The sequence below is a fragment of the Rhamphochromis sp. 'chilingali' genome (assembly GCF_963969265.1).
Source record: "Rhamphochromis sp. 'chilingali' genome assembly, chromosome: 8".
In the NCBI taxonomy this organism is placed as follows: domain Eukaryota; kingdom Metazoa; phylum Chordata; class Actinopteri; order Cichliformes; family Cichlidae; genus Rhamphochromis; species Rhamphochromis sp. 'chilingali'.
In genome coordinates, this window is record NC_137935.1 from 25,510,597 (window position 1) to 25,531,044 (window position 20,448).

At 40.2% G+C, this 20,448-nt stretch overlaps 1 protein-coding gene across 2 annotated transcripts in view; it reads right to left on the reverse strand.

Moving 5' to 3' along the window:
* Window positions 1-12,226, reverse strand: part of LOC308401633 (cell adhesion molecule DSCAM-like) — a 134,577-nt gene extending 122,351 nt beyond the window's left edge. For both annotated transcript variants that reach the window (XM_080889931.1, XM_080889930.1), the window contains exon 1: window positions 11,318-12,226. In XM_080889931.1, coding sequence (XP_080746057.1) covers window positions 11,318-11,360 — 43 coding nt within the window. In that variant the 5' untranslated portion in view covers window positions 11,361-12,226. The remainder of the gene's footprint in view (window positions 1-11,317) is intronic.
* Between the last annotated feature and the right edge of the window lie 8,222 nt (window positions 12,227-20,448).

Genomic DNA, 20,448 nt, shown 5'->3' on the forward strand with positions numbered 1-20,448 from the left:
TTTTTAATAGTAGTTCATCTATTTTAGCTAGCTAGAAAACTTTGATTAATTGGTGCTACGTAGCGCTCTGCTAGGATTAGCTAGGCTAATTCAAGTCAGCACAGCTGTTGCTGCTTTTTTGGAGCATTTTTGGTAGAAGTTTAAAAAGTTTTAACTCCAGTATTGGTGAGTGAAATTATTCTACTTTGTTAGTCTGGCACTTAGCACCAGTTAGCAGGTATCTGTTTTTGTGATGTTTATGGATGTAGCTTGCTAACCCAACTTGCTAATTTGAATAATAACTCCATCCTTTCATCTAAATACAATAACTTCTCACTCGTGCTACTACACACATGTAATGTGCTCACTTATAAGATACCGGTAGCATTGTTCTGCTTGCCTAGAGTCATGGTATAAAGAAAGTAGACCATCTGTCAATATTAAGGTTTATATTGGAGAACAGTTTGGTATACAAAGGAGTTTGTGATCAATTCAAAGGCTGCAAGGCGCCCAGGCCCTGTGGCTGCAGAATAAGCCGCAGTCATCTCCAGCAGCTCTGTGGAGCTTTTCTATAAACACAACACTGTGCATTACAGTCAGAAATCTCCACTATGGTCTCATTTGTCTAAAGGACATTGTTACACAGGTCTTGTGAGCTTGTTGCAACTTTCTTAGCTGTGCCGTCATGTCCTTTTCAGTGACAGTGTCTTCTCCTGCCTTCACCCTTCCAAACCTGTTCATTCTTTTTTTAATTGTACTGTCATGAACTTTTAACATTTAACATGCTAACTGAGGACTGTAAAGTCTGACATGTAGCACTGAAGGATTTGTTGCAGTTTCTCAGCTTCTCATTGCTCAGTCTGACCTTGTGGTGAATTTGCTAGGAAATTGACTCCTGAGAAGACCGGTAACTGTCTTGAATGTTCACTGTAGAATGATGGACTTCAGACTGTTTGGAAATGGCCTTATAGCCCTTCCCAGATTAATAGACGGCAGCGGTTGCATCATCTAAAATAGTTACTGATGTCTTTCCTCTGTGGCATCATGTTAACACACACCTGAATGCTCCGGACCATCAAACTGCCAAACCTTCTGTCTCATAGAGGGCCTCCCATGCTCTGATGATCAGTTAATCAAGTCCATTTGACTAGCAGGACTTGGCTTCTACTTACCCTCTTAATTCTTGTGGATGCCACAAGGTTGTACTTAGTTTTTCACACACTTTGTCTACATTTTGGCTTAATTTTTGTTAAATAAATAATGACGCAGTGTAAGGTCTGAGGTTCTGAGGTTGTATTTTCCTAATTGCAAGATCGGCTGTGGCCAAGATTATTATGTTTGATACATAAAAATTTAGAATTTAAAGAGGATGTGCTTTTTTTTTACCATAACTGTATATTTTCTGCCACAGTTTTTATTCAAATAATACATCGCTAAATCAGTAACCCATTCTCTTAAGAAACATATGCAAATACATCCTTTAAAGAAGTAAGTCCAGCTTCATCGAAGAGTCTGCGTTGCTATGGCTCTATATTTATAATGATGACTTTATAGAACAGTCAGGCCCAGGTTTGTCAGAAATAGACATCATAATCTTCTATCCTTTAAGACTGTCTGTATGTATTCAACAGGTTTGATTGAGCCTTCACTGGATATAATCAAATCACCTCCAAAATAATCTAATGGTCAACATACACTGCCTTTCTTGATAACATGATTAAGCAGCAACATTCTCACTGAACAGATGCTTTTTCAGTCTACCAGAGGCCCAACCTCAGTTAGACAAGTAGATATCACACATACTGGACAAGCAACCTTATTATGTCACCCAGCATTAAGTCTAAGGGCCTTCAGAAAAGTTGCTGCTGTTGGATTTATCATAACTGCTGTCCACCTAGATGGTACCTAGGGAGCTCCATGGTGGTTTCATAGGGGTATATGAGAAGCTTCTGAAGAGGCTGACCTGACACAGATAGCCTTTGGCCCTCAGGCTTTGTTATTTTATCTGTGCCAGCTAAATCTGTTAGGTAGCCATGGCACACCTGTGCAAAATATGCAGAGGAAACTTTTTCTGTTTACTTAGAAGTCAAAGCAAACACCTGATTTCACAACACAAGCATCAGCAAACTCACATAACCAATTCGATTTACGTACAGAGGAGGTGCAGCAGAGATAGTTAAATCCAGACCACAGAAAACTGATTGTCGATATTAGCTCTGAGGAAATAATGCAGGTTCTGGGTGTCTAAACATAGCCAGAAGGAAGCAGCTACAATGAGCAAACTTCTGCAGGAGTTGACACTGAAAGGAAAAACAAATTAAACTTGTTGCCAGCGAACACGATTTGCAGATATCTTCACCATCAGCATTTGGATGTTTGTTTGCTAACGCGACGCCCATGCTCAGTATCACATATGCTTTTTTTGGTTTCTTCCTGTTCTGTCAGCCTTTTTCTGTGTTTTTAAATGAGCCGTTGGTTTGAATTGCACTATCATTTGAAGCCCGCCTTGTTCTTCCAGCTGATTGCAGCGTCCTTATTAGCTTTTTTGCGACCCTCCTGAACTCGATTTTGAGAAGTGCTTTACACTTGTGATTTTATTGCTACCAATACTGCACAGGTAATAATACAATTATTGCCTCGGTTACCCTTTTAAGATACATACCCCTGTCCCTGTTTTGTCCAAGAGATGTCTGTGACCAGCAGCTGGTAGAGTGTGTTAATGTGGATGTCACAGCAGCTGGCTGCTCTCATCCTGTTAGCTCTGCCTGCCATTATCAGGCCCTCCAACCGCCACCACCTACTCCCCCTCCAAAGCTGCTGTGATTGCTGCTGCGTGCCGTACTCATTTTAATACTCCAGACTCATTTGACCGTCTTTATGGACTTATCATATTAAACATTTATCACAGCCATTTCCCTAAATCAAGCATGTTTATTCAACACTTAGGGGACCACAGCCGGGATCCTTTCAGCACCCCCACCCCCGGCACACTCACACATTTCACACACACACACATCTTTATTTTCTCCTTTTCCTTGTTTCTCTCCGTTCCTCCTCTACTCTCCCTCAGCCCCCCTGGCTTGCTTTATTACAGTCCTCGTTTCCCTCTGTACGCCTGCCTGAATAAAATGAGAGGCAGTTTTGTACAGTTTCTTCCCTTTTCCTTTCCGGTCATCCTTTCCTCCAGTGGCTAGGACACAAGGGGAATTGTGCTGTGCGAAGCCGAGCAGCCAAGCAGACACAAACGTATTCTGAGCATTTAGTCCTTTGAATGAATCGAGTTTTAATTTAATCATCTGATCAAACACTAATTAGCATAATCACTTGTGGGGATGGATGGTCTAGATAGAGACACAGAGCAATACATAATAGACCCCGTCTATGTGTTGCTAAATGTCTGCGGGACACTTAAAAACACATACAGTATATAAATGTTACAAGCTTCTAGGGACCCATGTGGGGCTTTGCCCAAATTACCTCCTCTTGCACGAACAATAGAGGGAAGTCTTCTTCAACAGCACAGCCCCAGCAAAGTGATATATTCACTGCTACACTACCCTACAATCAAATGCACTGAAGCCAGGCCCCGCGTCCGCTTATTTGATCTTGGACAAGATGGCTTACTGCAGCATCACACCTTGGCCTGAGCAAAGGAGGTCTGGGAATTCTAGGAATACCACAAAGTGCTAAGATTATTGACAATGCACTCAGTCTCACACCGGGCCGAGGGATCGATGAGTGGCCAGAAGGACATAAATCAGACTCCTGTGGCTCCACTCCATGTCACACACTAGCCCACCCACCCCACTTCCCAATTAAACTCACGTACGCACTGGTTTGCATGCACACAGGAACACACACTCCGTAAAGCCTCCCGACACATTATATATATACTTCACATGAACACCAGGAAATACAGCACTACCTTCCACATCTCATACACACACACACACACACACACAGGCATATTCTCACACACCTTACAAACAAGATGACAGCGCTTTAAAAATGGCCAGCTAAAAATAACCGCCACTAACTTGGTCTTAAATCTTAGCATCTGTGCCAGGTTTAAAAATAAGGAGCAATGTCAAGAGACCAAGCTGGACCCATTTGTCTTTCTGTCACTCTGTCTATCCAGCTTTGCCTCCTCCGTTATCCCGTAGCCTACTTTAATATTCGGACAACGGAGCATGAGACACTGGGACAGACTTGATGATGAAATATCTCCAGGAAATGCATTTTTGAATAAACTGACTGAGATGCAGATTTGAATATACAAGGAGGGTCCATGAAAAGCCAAGCTCAGAGGCATCACTGGAAAGAAAGAGACAGGCTGGCAGACAGTTGGTGAGCCACAATACATCAGGCATGCATCATGCTAAGGACAAAGTCACGCGAATCAATTCAGCCTTGGGCTACCAAGTGAGTAGAGTTCAATTCCTGGACCTGGTATGTGGATGGCTGGATTAACAGCCAGTATTTATGAGGTGCAGTGTGATTGTTTGTCTCTAGGGGTGATGGATAGCAAACTTGTCGCACCTTCAACACCTGTCTTCCACGATGGGCAAAAACTGTGGTGGGATACTCACCACAAGTGAGCCTGCAGACACACACACACACACACACCAATGAGACCCAAAAAGGACTACTGGTGTGCGTGCACATATAATCTATATTTTATGAAAAGGTCATGCATGTTTTTATATTTGACACAAGTATTAAATAACATTTCTCTGTCCTGTTTGGAAAAAGGGAATCAAAACTGGATTGAATTTCACAAAACCAAGTTTCTTCTGGCAAAACAGCAGCACATAAAAACTGCAAATAGAGAAACAAGGTTTTACTTCTAATGAACTCGTTTTGGGGGGGATATTGTCACAAAGGCTCATGCAACCTTGTAACAATATAATCTCATGTTTAGAATAATTGCTATTTAAAGCAAACATCTGATTGGAAGCAGATCACAAACTAAAGCAAGTTAGCAAAGCTAACTTAGAACACTTTAAACCCAAAAAAGATACAAAAGTCATTGAGAAGATTGAGTAGTTTAATTAAATTGTGCTACTAACACTTTGGGTTTGATGAGACACATTTTGTTCATTTTTGAATAAACTATACTTCAATAACTTGAAGCTTTTTGAGAATTTTTTTTCTAAACCAGTTCCTGACTAACATTTGGAAACCTCACTGCAACTATGAAAAAGAAATAAATGAAATAACATATTTTTTTTTATATATGTAGTTGCCTGGTGAGTGTGTTGAAATTTGTTTTTTGTTTTACACACCTTCATTTTTGACCAATTGCAATTAGGTGTGCAACCAACTTGTCACCCAGAGGTTGATTGTGCAACAACCTTCTAACTATTTTGGATTGTAAGGTTATTGCAGAGGTCACCTGGTGGGAGCCAACCTGTCTGCAAACAATCGCAGTGTGACTGCAACCACTCCCAGACAGATTGACGAAGGTTTTCAGATAACTTCTGTCAGATTGACTGCAACGTGTTGGCAATCTGAGTCAGGACCCGTCTCTTTCTAATTGGCTTTCTACTTAACTTATCTGGTCGCTAACTGATTTTATTCTGGTTATAGTCCTTTATAAAAGTGAGGTTGCTGAGTGCCTGTGTCATTTTGCACTTAAATTGTCATCTTGCAGAAACTATGTCACTATTTATGGAGGAATTTCTGAATTTCAAATCAGACGGAAACTGACTTGCAACAGATCTGCAAGTTTTCATCATTAATCGCCACATTATCTCAGACAGATCTCACAAACTTGCCAGCTTAACCCCATTCAGTCAAACTGAGAGCAGACTGACTCTGTAATATGCCATTTTATCCCACCAAAATCACTCTGAAGACAGCAGCTGACTGCGAGTGCACACAAACCTGCTCAAAGGTAATGATATGGCAAGCTATTTTACAATATCGTTGGTCTGACGTCACTGTTACATAATTTAAAAAAAGGCAATCAGCTTCCTCAAATGTTTGAGTGCTTTTAACTTATTTGGGCAAAGAGAGCGGGCCACAGTGTACTGTTGTATCAACACATATTTATTCATTCAGTATCTTCTGCCTGTGCTGATCATGTCACAGTTGGTTAACTTGTCATATCCAGACTGATAATGTACAGTACAGTACGATACAGAGTACTAATAAAATGATAAAGTTGACTATGTAACAGGTTTTGTAGGCGTGTTTGTAACTGGGATTAACCAAACTCCAGTTAATATACAAATTTTTGATTGAATGCTGTTATAAGTTGCGTATAGGACCTTGTTTCATTCTTGATGATCCACATGTTTGATTTGGGAAAGATTTTACACTTTATACCTCTCCTGATGCAACCCTGCAGATATATCCAGGTTTGGAACTGAAACTGGGAGTACACTGGCTCGAGACCCCCTGTTATGGTGTATGGTTTGGAGACAGTGACACTAACGAAAAGACAAAAGGCCAAGCTGGAGGTGGCAGAGTTGAAGATGTTTAGACTTAACCAGGATAGACAGAATTACAAATGAGTACATCAGAGGGACAGCTCAGGTCAATCATTTTGGAAACAAACTTTTGACCTTGAAAAAGTTTTATTAAATCAGAATTAGCACCTTGCAGTAGATCTTCACGTTTCAGGTTTTGCATCAAGAAGAGCGGTCTGTAGGTCTGCGGGTCTGTTATTGAGACACTCACTGGGTCTTTTGTCATAAGTGGGCGTGTTCCAAACTACTTTGAAACTAAAATCAACAGAAAACCACTTCTGCAGAGGAGAGCAGAAGTGGTTCACTGGTCTTTTTTAAACTGTCAAATAAAGCTTCTACACCAGTTCCCCCACTACAGTACCTGTGCAGTGTAGCCCAGTAATATAACATGTCCCTTTGACAGGTGCTGAGTGAATTAAAAACATCCTCTCTACTGAGAACCCTCTCTGAGAGGGAAACCCCCGCCAGATGTACTACAGCCTCACTTTGCACACATGATCAAACACCTACATCTGGGTGCTGAGGGCTTTTCTGCTCTTCCCCGCAGATGCTAAATGATATCGTTAACATTTTAATGCAAGAGACATTTACACGCGGGCTTGCGCAATTACACCTCCGATTCAGTGGAATCCTGTCAGACACAGTGTGATCGGTAATTAGATTTTACATTGGGTGAAATGCAGCACACACACATAAGCATGCGCGCACATGCACGAGTCACCAAAGCTTGCTCCTAATTAGGGAGCTAGACAGGCTCGAGGAGGTATGGTACAGTAGAGTAGCCCTCATTATACAGCTGGGATGTATGAACTAGGGGATATCTATTATGATCGCACATCAGGGTATCCATTACCCAACATTAGCACCTCTTTCAACTGGAATCGCGCGCAGAGTTCAAAACGTAACCCAACAAACCTTCACACAACTCAGACAAGTGAGGAAGAGTTAAGTGGGTTTGTAAACTTAATTTAGCCCATTAGATATTCAGATCAGAGTGAGACTGCACAAGATGATCTATCACTTGACTGTACGCTGGGTGCTTTCATGGGGTAATTTGATTTCAAGAGCTATGATACTGCTTGTGCAACCAAATCCTAATTGGTAATTAGTAAACAGTTAGTCGTGAGTGCAACAATAAGGGTGGTCAGGTTTCTCTCCATTTGCTTTACAGACCCGGCCGCTGGGAGGCCGCTGATCTTTAGACATTTTTACAGAGGCATCTCCGACAAAAGGAGGCTCTCATCACTGCACTGGCTTTATCGCCTTCATGTAGATTTATTACCACACAAACACTCGTCCCACCTTCTATTTGCAGCCAAGTTCAATCTATCCATCCACCCCAGTCTCCGCAGCATTTCCATCTAGTGTTGCAGGTTGCTAATAATGTGGGGTCATGTAAAATTGGCAGGCTAACTGATGTTGGCAGCTATTTACTGTACTGTAAGCTACACTGGGATGGATGCTCTGGAAGAGCTTCCTTATTTTGGTGTGTGTGTGTGTGTGTGTGTGTGTGTGTGTGTGTGTGTGTGTGTGTGTGTGTGTGTGTGTGTGTGTGTGTGTGTGTAGTCCGCGAAAGGTCACAGCTAATTGAGATCAAAATTTGATTGCATGATTTCCTGACCTCTACATAATAGTTCGTTTATTGAAGAAACACGAGATAAGTCCTTTTTAAGTCACGAGCGTCGGGTTAAGCCGCGTGCATGTCTACAAATCATCGCAGTCTTGGTGGGGACTCTGTGAGAAGCCTTGTCTCATTATATCTTTGCAACGAGAATTTGAATAGGCCGGTTTAGCTTGCTGTAGTTTTGCCCAGAGGCAACTTTCAGGCAGAGATATTTAATGGTTCCTCTCCTGTACTGATGACTGAATTTATAGATGCTACTTTGATAGGTGCAGGAAATAGCAAGAGCATAAAGTCTTAAACGGAATACAAAAAGTAATTGTGCCTCTTGGCTGGTGAATGTGTCAGATTTAACATTTTAATTTTCATAAAAAGAGTAATAAGGACCGGGGTTGTCTTTTGCTTCCTTTTGATAATAAACAATCAATTGCAAAGATAAGGAAAGCAATTAAAATGTGACATTTTTGAGCATTGTGTGGTTGCGAATCCGTTTCCCTTTCTTTAATTGAGTTCATTAGGCTGATATCCAGTGAATGTACGCAAAGAACACAGAGAACCCAGAAGCGCTGTGAGGTGCTCGGTTATAATATGGTTGCTTATAACACCTGTGGACACAACGATGTAACGAGATGTGATTAGCTTTGGGTCGGGAGCTTCCAGGTCAGCACGGTTTGCAGACAAACTCACAGTTCCCATCAGGAATAGTCTAATATTTCCACAGGTGTGCCATTTTTTTATTTTTTAAAAAGGTTTCCAGTTTGTGAAGAATTATTAAGCCCAACCTAGTGAATGAAATCATCCGGTTATCCAATGTTATGAACGGGAATTCTGAACTGCATGGTATTTTCTTTGCACAACACCACATCATATGGCTTTCTTTCCCCCCATACGGTGAAGAGTGAATGGGTGAACGTTTTAGGACGCAGCCCCTAACACCCATTAAGGAGGTTACCATAGAGACAGGCCAGTGTGCACATGATAGGCCTAACTCTGAAACAGCAAGAACTGTCTGGAATCCAATCTCCGTGCTGGCTTCCATCTACAAGGTCATTCATTCATTCTGACAATGACTACTCAGCCGATGAACACCTCATTTTCATGATAATCAACCATATATATATATAGCCAGGGTCCTGTACATAATGGGAAAATCAAATATAAATGATAGAAAAAGGTAAAGATACTTTAAAATTCACTTATACACACACATACATACATACATATATATATATATATATATATATATATATATATATATATATATATATATACACACACACATATATACATATACATATATATATATATATATATATATATATATATATATATATATATATATATATATATATATACACACATATATACACACACACATATATATATGTGTGTGTGTATGTGTGTGTGGGTGTGTAATGATTGCAGTGCAAATAACAAGCACAAAAAGTGTAACGTCTGCACTCAAGGCTGTCTATTGCTTAATCCCTATCAGTTGCCTCAGGCCTCCTCAATAATCCCTTAAGCAATAAACGGACACAATCTTGCATGGCAGTTGATCTAATGTCAGAGTCAGATGATTATGATTAATGAGGATTCCTTATTGTTCCTTTATGAGTTTCAGCACAAGCTGGGCTGAGGGAGATACCATTTTATATGGAGTCAATGTCAATAAACGGCACCGACGGAGGGTTGCCTCAGCACCGAAAACGCGTTGGCACAGAAACAAAAATCCATTTCGAAGCTTTATTTTATCATTCTGGCCAGAGGGGGGAAAATCCATTTTGGGGGCATACTATAATATATCACAGCCCCTTGATGCGGTTGAATGTATTCATACCTGTAAATCCCCACTTCCCTAATTTTTCTTTTGTGAAATCTCTTTTTTTTCCATACAAAAGCAACCGACCACTGATTTTTTTTTTCAATCCCCATCTTGTCACCCTGATGTCTCCCAGACATGTTTCCATTTTCTTTCCTTCTCCTTCTTCAACTCTCCCTTTTTCTCCCCCTGTTTTCGTACACACCCAGTCGGCCATAATCCCTCCCTGTAGAAGGGACTCTGGCCAATAAGTGAACGCAATAAACTGTATCAATTTTCCACCATTGATTTTATATATATGCATATATACGCACTGTGAGAGTGTGCAAATATACCTGCATGGTGTCTCGCATGTGTGCAATGGCACAAATGCATGCAACTGCACTTGTGTACACGAAAAACAGCGACAAGATGCACGACCAGGTCTGAACGTCTCAATTCCAGCATTTGAATGGAAAAAATGCATTTCACACTCTTTTCACGAGTAAATTTGTGAAGTACTTTTGCATTTGCAGACAAATAAAATACAAAAATGACCCCTGAGGACTGTGTTTCATCCAAAAACATTACACCTGTACTGTTCATTACATTCGTTGCATGAACATTTTGTACTAATGGTGCACGCTTTCTCTCTGCTAACTACATTTTAAGGTAAATAAACAAAAAGCTGAGCTCACATTTGTAACAAAACTGGTTTTGCAGGTGCTGCGAACACCCTGCTCAAGCCAGAAATATAATTTAATTTTTTTAATTAAAAAACAAACAAACCCCAAAACGTTAAAATGCAAATACGAATGACTGCCTTTAAAGATCTTTGTATAAACTGGCCTTTTTTTTTTATGCTTTAGTGTCAATTTAGGCCATTTGAACTTGAAAAATATGCTCTCTGTGGGGGATGGGGAAAGGGTTAAACCAAATGTCCATTATATCAAAGACGTCACTTATTACTAAGGGCCACAGTGGAACAAGGTTGTGACAGAAAAAAATAAGTATCATTTGGTATAAAACAAAAACAAATATTATTAATATGATTCAAATGAAAAACTATTCAAACTTGACATAATATCCAACTATTGCAATTAAACAGACTGACTACAGGCACACTAACAACATGGTATAGCCGTTTTATTTCTCCTGGTTCAGGGTGTATATCTGAAGGCCAGATATGGGTCTAATGGTTTGTAGGAGAGCTTGAAGGATTTAAAACGCAATTCATGCCTCGCCCGTCTCTCCCCCTCTATCAGGGGTGTCAGCCTTTTGACAAGCATATAAAATCCATTTCATGTGGGTCACAGGTGACCTCCATCCTCCCTCCTCAGTCACTTAGCTGTCTACCAGTGATTTGCCTTCTGCAGTATGTGATGAGCAATAATAATAATAATAATAATAAAAATAATAATAAAAATATGAGCAGGTGCAACTTACCATTCAAGATGCTCTGGGAAAAGATAAAAGCCAATATCCACATGCCCTGCTCCGTTCAATCCCCCCAAGCTATGCTTTCTCTTCTTCCTCTGACCGGTGCCTCCCTGGGTTTCTCTTCTGTGCGCTTGGGCTAAGGTTAAACATTTGCCACTGTCTTGAAGCAAACCGGTCCAAGTCTCTACTTTTAATATCTCCTTCGTACTTTTTTGTTACACTGATTTGGTTTCTGGGATGTCTCGGAGCATAAATGCGCCTCTGTGATTTTCTTGGGGAGAGCTCTGCTCAGACTCTCCTTCCTGTGCTCCGCGTCTTGCTGCTTGTCCCTGTTATTCAAAAGGATGCTGAAGGGGTGAAGCCCAGGTGTGTGTGTGATGCTGAGTCAGAGCCGGGTTAGAGCGGATCCTGGGAAAAGAAATTAAATCCGAAAACAAGAAAGAAACAAACAAAAATTAAAATTTAGAAAAAATGGTTAAACTAAATCTTTAAAAGAAAAATGTCCGGTTTCAGGTTTCCTGAATAAAACACTGGAAGACGGATCATCCTTGAAGGTAAAAATAAATGAATAAATAAAATGTTACAAAATTAAAACAACTAAAAGAGAAAAGAAGCAAAGAGAAGAGAGAGGGCGGTGGCAGAAGAATGAAAAGCAGGTTTTTTGCTCAGACTCCAAAGTCAGATCATCTTCATCGCCTCTGTGCGTCCAGCAAGAGGCGAGCAAGCGCATCTTCTCCGCTGCCGCTCTCTAATCGCACCACACTGACTCTCTGAGCATTACACAGAATAACCCTCTCCCCTGCCCCTGCAGACGCTTTAATTCCTCATTGCCTTAAAGGAGCAGAGGCGGCAGCCGGTCGCTCCTCGGGGCAGGATACTGTTGTGGAGGTGGAAGAGTGTGAGAGCACGCAGCGAGTGGGGCATTTGCATTAAGGAAATGAGCTGCACCTGACGCACCAAGGTACCAAAGATTTTTACGCACGGGGTTGTATCAGCTCAAACAGAAAGCGCTGTCTGCTGGCGTGCAGGTGTACGCGGAACACGCCGCTGTGCCCCAGATCTGGCTTGAATTTAGTTCCTAATGTTTTTCTTTCGTGTGTGAAAACAGAAGCGAGCTCCCCCGTAATAATGGGAATCTACAAGGACACCCAGTGACGCGTATTTTCTGTTGTTTAAGTAGAAAATGTAGTTGTTTTTTTCTTTTAAACTGAATAACAACGTGAACTTGATTGATGAGATTTAATAATCGCATTGAACAGAAGATGGGAGGGGAAGGCAGCCACTCTGTCAGGGGGAAGAAAAGGGGTTAAGATGAAGAGCCCCCCGCACCCCGAAGACGCACATACACAGTTTATATCGCCTCCCTCAACCCAATAATCCACCACTCACCACCACCACCAACCCCCACTACCACCACCCCTCCATTTTAATGCCTGCCTTGAAGTCAAGGGTATAGCTGTGGAAGCCTGTGGGCCTGTCCACAGCGCCGGGTTACACTCAGTGTGATATAACCGCCAGCTCATGCTCTGTCCCACATGACAGAATACATTGCAAGTGAGATTCCAGCTATATACCCCAAGACACTCATTTTGTATGCTCATATCCTTACAAGTCTGAATGTGTACGAAGATAAATAAATAGAAGGTTTCATGGTGAAAGGCTATACTGACTACATTTGTAGCGCTAATAGCCGCCTTTTAAGTTGGTAAAGATGCTGAGCTGAGAGTTCTCGGTTCAGCTATTTTGATCTTTGCATTTTGCTGCTGTCCAGTCTGGTTTGTCCCTGTGTCTAATCTGTCACAGCGTTCTTCCTGTTTCTCTCCACACTCCAGCAGACAAACAGGAGCGTTGTTTGCCTCAAAACTGTTCAAGTAGTACTCAGATATTTGTATTTACTCATGTTTGATTGGTCAGATATTGTCTGGATTTTTTTTTTTTACTACTAATGCTACTCCAGAATGTCTGTTTGAATGAGTGATGCTGTTTTACTTTTTGCCTATACGTGCAAGATAAATCCAAACAAGTTTAAGACTGGAGGAAAGGAGAAAGTGCTAGTGTTTCAGGGCAAATGGTTAAAGATCCGGGCTGTCATTTAGAGCTGATTAGGAGCACTGTGCTGGTTTTTTGGCTGTAAATTCTTGGCATGGAAGAACAGCTGAGTTGATTAGCTGCTGCAGAATGTGAGATATGATCATTTGCCGTGCCATATTTTTATCCAAGCTTTGTTTTCGCCTCGCTTGCTGCCCATACTCATTCACAGCAGTCACACTTAAATACTGTAATACAGAAACAAGGTTTCATCATCTGTTTCCAATAAGCTATTTTAAAATGAAAGTAAAACACCTTGCTCAAGGGCATCTCTGTAAAGTTCAAGGACTACGTGTTAGTGATGCCGAAGGCAAAGCCCATTCATGCCCTACAGGTAATCAAATGGAGCAGAACTGCCCGTAGTTTTCCTCGGTTCAGCCTTTTTAGTAATGTTAAAAGAAAGCTTTTCCACAACTAAAGGTGACATCCGCAGCCTGTCAAGACAAACAGTTCTTAGAGAGGGAGGAAAAAAAGGCTTTGACTGTGGGTTCAAGGGATTGAGGGAGGGATCCATGGCATTAGAGACTGCCATCTGACATTTTAGGGGAAATGAAGCATTGGTGTAATCAAAGTCCTTATAACGTCTCTGGTGTAATCTCGCTCAGCAAACAGGATTTTATGAGAAGCTGAAATTAAAACTTTGGCAGTGAAATAGATAAAGCAAAGCTAATCAAAAGGTGATATTTGTTTGCCTTTGAAAACTAACGTTTGGTGTCACAAAGCATGGAATAGAGGCAATGACACAGCCTCACCTCAGCACATAGGTCAGGGGCATATGTACTGTGTGTGTACACTATATACACCGTCACACTGCTGTACGCACGCCCCGAATGAGGGCGCTTCCAGTAAAAGCACAATTTCACAAAGTGTGTTTGACAGCAAACAAGCACAGTGTAACATCAACACCGACAACATGACCTCACAACAACCAAATTACAGCCGGTGTGTTTGATGACTCAACTCATATTCATTTCACCAAAGAATGCTCACATTGCTGGACTGCGATTGAGGAAAAAAGGCTCTAACCTGTATTTATATATAATCCTTTTAATCAATATTGCTCCCAGTAATTACAGTACTTTGTCTATGAGCCATGTTTGATCTCTATATGAGTATGTAATATCTGGTTAGCATGGGTTAAATTCCCTTTTACATTAAAAACCATAATTATAAAATAATTACCTCTCTCCCTTCTATTTAATAAAAAACATGGATGCCGTGAGAGAAGCTTTTATTACCACAAGAAAACAACTTTTTTTTTTTTAAAGTCAAAATTTTAGCATCACTGTACAGAGAAATAAAAATCAATGATATGTTGAAAACACAAAGGTCAGAACTGCACATACATATAGATCAAATGTTGCTGTTGGCACAGCCTTTATTTACACTTATGGAAAACAGGTGCTGCTGTTTATCACTTACAGCAGCTGTACAACTGAACAGGCTACTTGTGATGTGAAAGACAATACCTTGATTTTCACTCTGAACACAAGAGCCACAACCTTGTCACCAGTAGGCTGAGGTATTCAGTGGTAACGCTAACAGATTATATTCAGAGATAGATAGATAGATAGATAGATAGATAGATAGATAGATAGATAGATAGATAGATAGATAGATAGATAGATAGATAGATAGATAGATAGATAGATAGATAGATAGATAGATAGATAGATAGATAGATAGATAGATAGATAGATAGATAGATAGATAGCATGAATGTGAGCATGAATGATTGTCTGTCTCTCTGTGTTACCCTGTAATAGGGTGCGACCTGTCCAGGGTGTAAACTGCTGAAATGGGCTCTGTCCCTGCTGTTTTTTAAGAGATAATTGAAGGATGATCAAACTTTTTAACCATTGAAGTAAAAAGAGATTGAAATATAATAATAGTAATAATATATTTTATTAATAGGCAACTACAATTTAGCAAATGTTTAAAAGCACCTACACGAAGATGTCCCCAGAGTAGAAACATGTGTCTAGAAAGGACTTTGTTATCACAGGAGTAATTAGCTGTTTTTGCACTGCAGGACCAACCTACTAATCAGAGTCTGCTTTTCCGCATCAGCTGCAGTGTCGCATCTACAGGACTCACATGGATGGAAACATTTTGCAACAGCTTCCACCAAAAATTTCAATTCTGAACAAGCCAAAAGAAAAATATTGGAGAAAACCAAGATGGCTGCTGTTTTTCTACTAGAGGAAAACTGTTTAGTTGTTGAAGCTGATGTCTGAGCAGCAGTTTGATGTTATTTGTCTTGATTTTGGTATTTTTCAAAAAATGCTTTCAGAGATGAACCAGTCCACTTTAACATCAGCTCGCAAGCCTTTTTGGGGGGCACTGCGAGGCACCTTCCACAGAACATGCACAAATGTACCAGTCGTATGAAGACAAGTGAAGATGAAGCTGTGGTCCAAAGCTTTATTGGCACTAAGACTGATGTGCTCCCATTGCAAGCTGATACTAAAGTGGTAACCTACAGTCACTCTATAAAACTGTATTATATGCATGTGTTTGCACTTTTAGAAACACCAATCAGGCTTTTTTGGTTCATCCATCGTGTAACTTTATTTGATTTTAGTTCATTTGACAAAATCTCCCAAACCAAAATTATAAGGAGAAAAAGGGCCATTTTCAGCCACAAGGGAAAGAAATCCATATGACAAATCCAATAACTATATAACAGCATTCAGTGGCTCCACAGCCATGTTTTGGACATGAGCAGAGTGGATTTCAGTGGGGTTTGAGTTCACTGCGTGGGTTGGGGGAGGAGAAGAGAGTTCGTTTTAGCCCCCCAGCATGATGCCTAAACAGCAGTAAGTAAATGTGACAATGAAGCCCCCGGGCTGCTGCAGGCAGTCTTGGCCTTGCAGTGCATGTCTTTGTGCGGGGGTGTTCGCATGTGCCAATGTATCGGTGCGTGCATATAAGGAAGGAAATGGAGCACATGTGAGACAATTCGTGGCACTGCACAGTCAAGGTCGTGACTCCTCTGACTGTGATACTCACACTGGCATGGGATCTGTTGGCGCTTTTTATTTTACTGCCAGCTTCAGCGGGGATGATAAAATTAGATCAAAGATATTAATCAGAGTGGTGGCAGCCACTGTTAAACCAGTGGAAGTTGTATTGTTGTGATTTATCCCATTTGCACTGCACTCATCCCATTTCTCCAAGAACAGATGAATCAGGAACTACAGAAGAGCAAGCATTTTAAATTTTGGAAGTTAAAGCTTCTGATGAACTCTGCTTCTTATAAATGGATTGTATGCAAATGTATGTGCATGTCGAACTGTCCCATCTGGCTCCATTATTTGTGCTTTAACATACAGTTGCAACACCCATCAGCACTTTGTATTCACCATAAACAGTCCTATAGGACACGGGCTCCTATGTTATTCTATCCTATGTGTTGGTCACTAAAACTGGAAGCTTTTATTGGACAACCTTGTTGATCAAGTCAGTCAGTAATTGCAAAGAAAACTATAATTAAGGTCTCAAACAAAATGATATCATCTTGGGTTAAATGGCTAATGGAGTTGTATAGTAGTTTAATGGAGACAGTGGGAAATTAGATTTTAGAGAAAGCAAATAGGTTCCCTTCCTAAGCTTCCTTGAGTACTTCACAGCACTTAGAGGACCCACATGACACCTCAAATTCATTTATTCTCTGTTAAGCATTGGTCCAAAATACAGCGTAATGGAGTAAATGTATGATGCAGTTCAGGAATGCACTCTTTTTTTTCCTCTGTTTTTTCATATAATGTATACAATATACAGTGCCATGAAAAGGTCTGGGGCTGCTTAACTTCTTCCAGATGTCCAAGCATTAGTTTGTGCCCTAAAGCTGAAGCACACTCGGGTTCTGTAGCAGGACAAACATGTCCTATAAAACATAACAGCAATGGTGGCCTTGCAAAAAAAAAAAGGTTTTGGAGTGGCATAGTCAAAATCTGGACTTAAATCAGATTGAGATTCTTTGGCATGGCCTTAAATGGGCTGTTTATGGACTAAAACTCTCTAATGTGCCTGAATTAAAATAATTTTGCAAAGAAGAGTGAGCCAAAGTTCATCCACAGGGATGTGAAAGACTCATTGCCAGTTATCAAAAACTTGATTGCAGTTCTTGCTGCCTAGAGTGGCGAAACCAGTTATTAGGTTTAGACAGCAATTACTTTTTCTGATACAGTCACTTGGGTTTAGATAGCTTTTTTCACTTAATAAATGAAATCATAATTTAAAAACTGCATTTGATATTTATTTTTGTCTGAAATTAAAATTTGTTTGATGAAACATGTGAGTGTGACAAATATGCAAAAACTAAGAAAATCAAGAAGGGGATAAAATAGTTTTCCACGGCACCGTATGCAGTATAAAATTAAAATTACAAATATTAATAAAAAAAAATCACAAATAATAAGGCGTGAATGTGTAATTTATTTATTTGACGGTAAGACAAAAAGAAAAATGTAAAACAAGTTAAAGAAGGAAATCAGACAAAGTGGGACATAATAAAAGAACCTGAAGCTCTTAATGAAGTGAAATATTAACTCCATAATGTTGTAATAGTGAGTAAGTGTAAGTGTCTATAATGTGATGTAGGTAACCAGTGCTGGGAAGTAACGGAATACATGTGCCAACGTTACGTATTTAAAATACAAAATATGAGTAACTGTATTTCGTTACAGTTACTGTTAAAAAAGGTGATAATTAGAATACAGTTTGCTAAAATAAATGGACTACACGGCCGTCTTTTCCTGTTTTATATGTTAGGCTATCCCCTCTCTACTTTTGGTAACTCCAAACAAAACACGAAATAAGAGGCTCTAATGTAAGCATCCTGTTAATGTTGGTGGCGTCAGTTACACAATGACCTGGAGCCAGCACAACAGCAGTGCACGGGCAGGAATGCATTTCTTACTTGGAACTACTGTGACCGTTCAATGCCAGCAACCAAAATGCTCTCAGCTCAAAAGACTCCAACTCCAACCCTTAAGAAACATCTGGAAGTAAGTTCTTTTTTAAAAAAAAAACTAACGTTAGCCTACTGCAACTACCTTGTTTTAGTTGTGGTAGCTACCTGGGTTATGTCCCATTTCAGTATCTTCAATGTACTATTGCTGTGTGATTTATTACTATTACTGAAGGCCACTCGCCATCGAGCTAATATTGTTAGCTGCCGTTAGCTGAAGTTAGTTTATAGACTGCAGAATGTTAGACTAAAGCTAGCTAACAATGTTAGCTAGCGTGGCGAGTAGCCTTCAGTAATAGTAATATAGTAATAAATCACACAATAGTACATTATGTAGTTGTAAAACTATGACAATATATTAAGTAATCCAAAGTATTCAGAATACGTTACTAACATTGAGTAACTTAACGGAATATGTTACAAAATACATTTTGGGGCATGTATTCTGTAATCTGTAGTGGAATACATTTTAAAAGTAACCTTCCCAACACTGTAGGTAACAATACGCAGTATGCTTCTGTAGCCAGTGTAATTTCCCCATAATCTACATCCAGTCAAGCTCTTTCTGTGATTAACTGAAACATACTCCAATGGTGTTAAAAATTCTCACACCAAAATATCAACACTGACAGGAAGTGGCATATTCTCCTTTAGCTACGTTTCCTCCATTCAGCACCTTCCACACACATGCAAACACACACACACACAACCCCGGCTGTCCCTCTGGTCAACCCTGTCCCTGGCGTGTGTGCAGACAGGCCGGGTAATCCCTCAGGATGGGGTCTCTTGTTTTGACAACGCCTGTGAAGCCCAGCGTCTCTTACAACAAAACACAGACTGGCCTATCATCAGCAAAATGTCAGCCTTCAGCTCACTCCTTTCGCCACCCAAAGGAGGATCAGGTTGCCTTTACACTATGTGACCCATTAACTCAGAATAGAAACATTCTCAGCACCGGTATAATGATCCCTTTTGTTTGCTAAGACAATGACATTGATAAGAGACAAGCCATGCTCGTGGCTCCTTATACAACTGTGTATAAGGTTACAGAGTGGCCAGAGTAGTTCAAGCTGCTATATGTTTACAATCTAGTAGTTCCCCTTGGGATGAACACGATACCTGCGGGTCAATCAGCATTAGGACACATGCACACTCTTTAAATTAGGGCAGAACTGCTATAACCTGGGAATGTGCCAGCTGCATGAAAGGCATCAGGGTTTGGAAGTCAACATGTCAAAGGAACTATGAGTTTATATGATACAGAAGCTTTTTAAAACTGGATACTTAAATTATGTAAATCGCACGTAATACATAATTACGTAAATGTATTGTTTTTATGTATTGTTACTGATATATGAACCTATCTCCAAAAGACAATCTTGAAGCATCGCTATGCTATGTTATTATCAGCTGCGTGGTTCGTTTTAAGATGTGTGGGTGAAATTCTAGTATTTTATTTGGGATGTTACTCAGCTCTAATCAGCAGCTATCTGTGTCCGTGTGACGCATCCATACAGTTTATGGATGTAGCTTGCTAACTAAGTAAGCAATTATCACCAGGTGTTCCAGGTGAGCTAGAATGATCCAGAATGGTGTTCTAGCACCTTTCGTTAATGAGAAATGAAATTGTGAAGGCAGATTCATGCATTCTACTGTCAAATGAGTTATTTTTTTTGTGTGCTGAGATACTTGCTCACTATGAAGAAGATAAGTCATTTTATTCGTTCTCATCCGTGCAGTCCATTCATGGTACAGATATAAATAAAGTTGCAGCTGTAGCATTTAGCTAGTGCTGCGGTAGAGGTCAGATAATCAGTCATACTGTTTGCATATCGGTGAATTTTAAATGCAACTTGCAAATACCTCAACACATATAATATTTCTGGGTGATTTACAGCTTTTTGTATTTTTCCGGAGTGAGGTTAATGCGCAACACTGAGAGATGGAGAACAAAGTACGAAAGGAAAGAAAAGAAAAGAGAGAAAGGTGAGAGCGTTTGGTGGCATTTGATCATTTTTAACATAGACATAGTTTTTAAAAATGTTGAAAACTGGACATTTAAATTGTATATGTG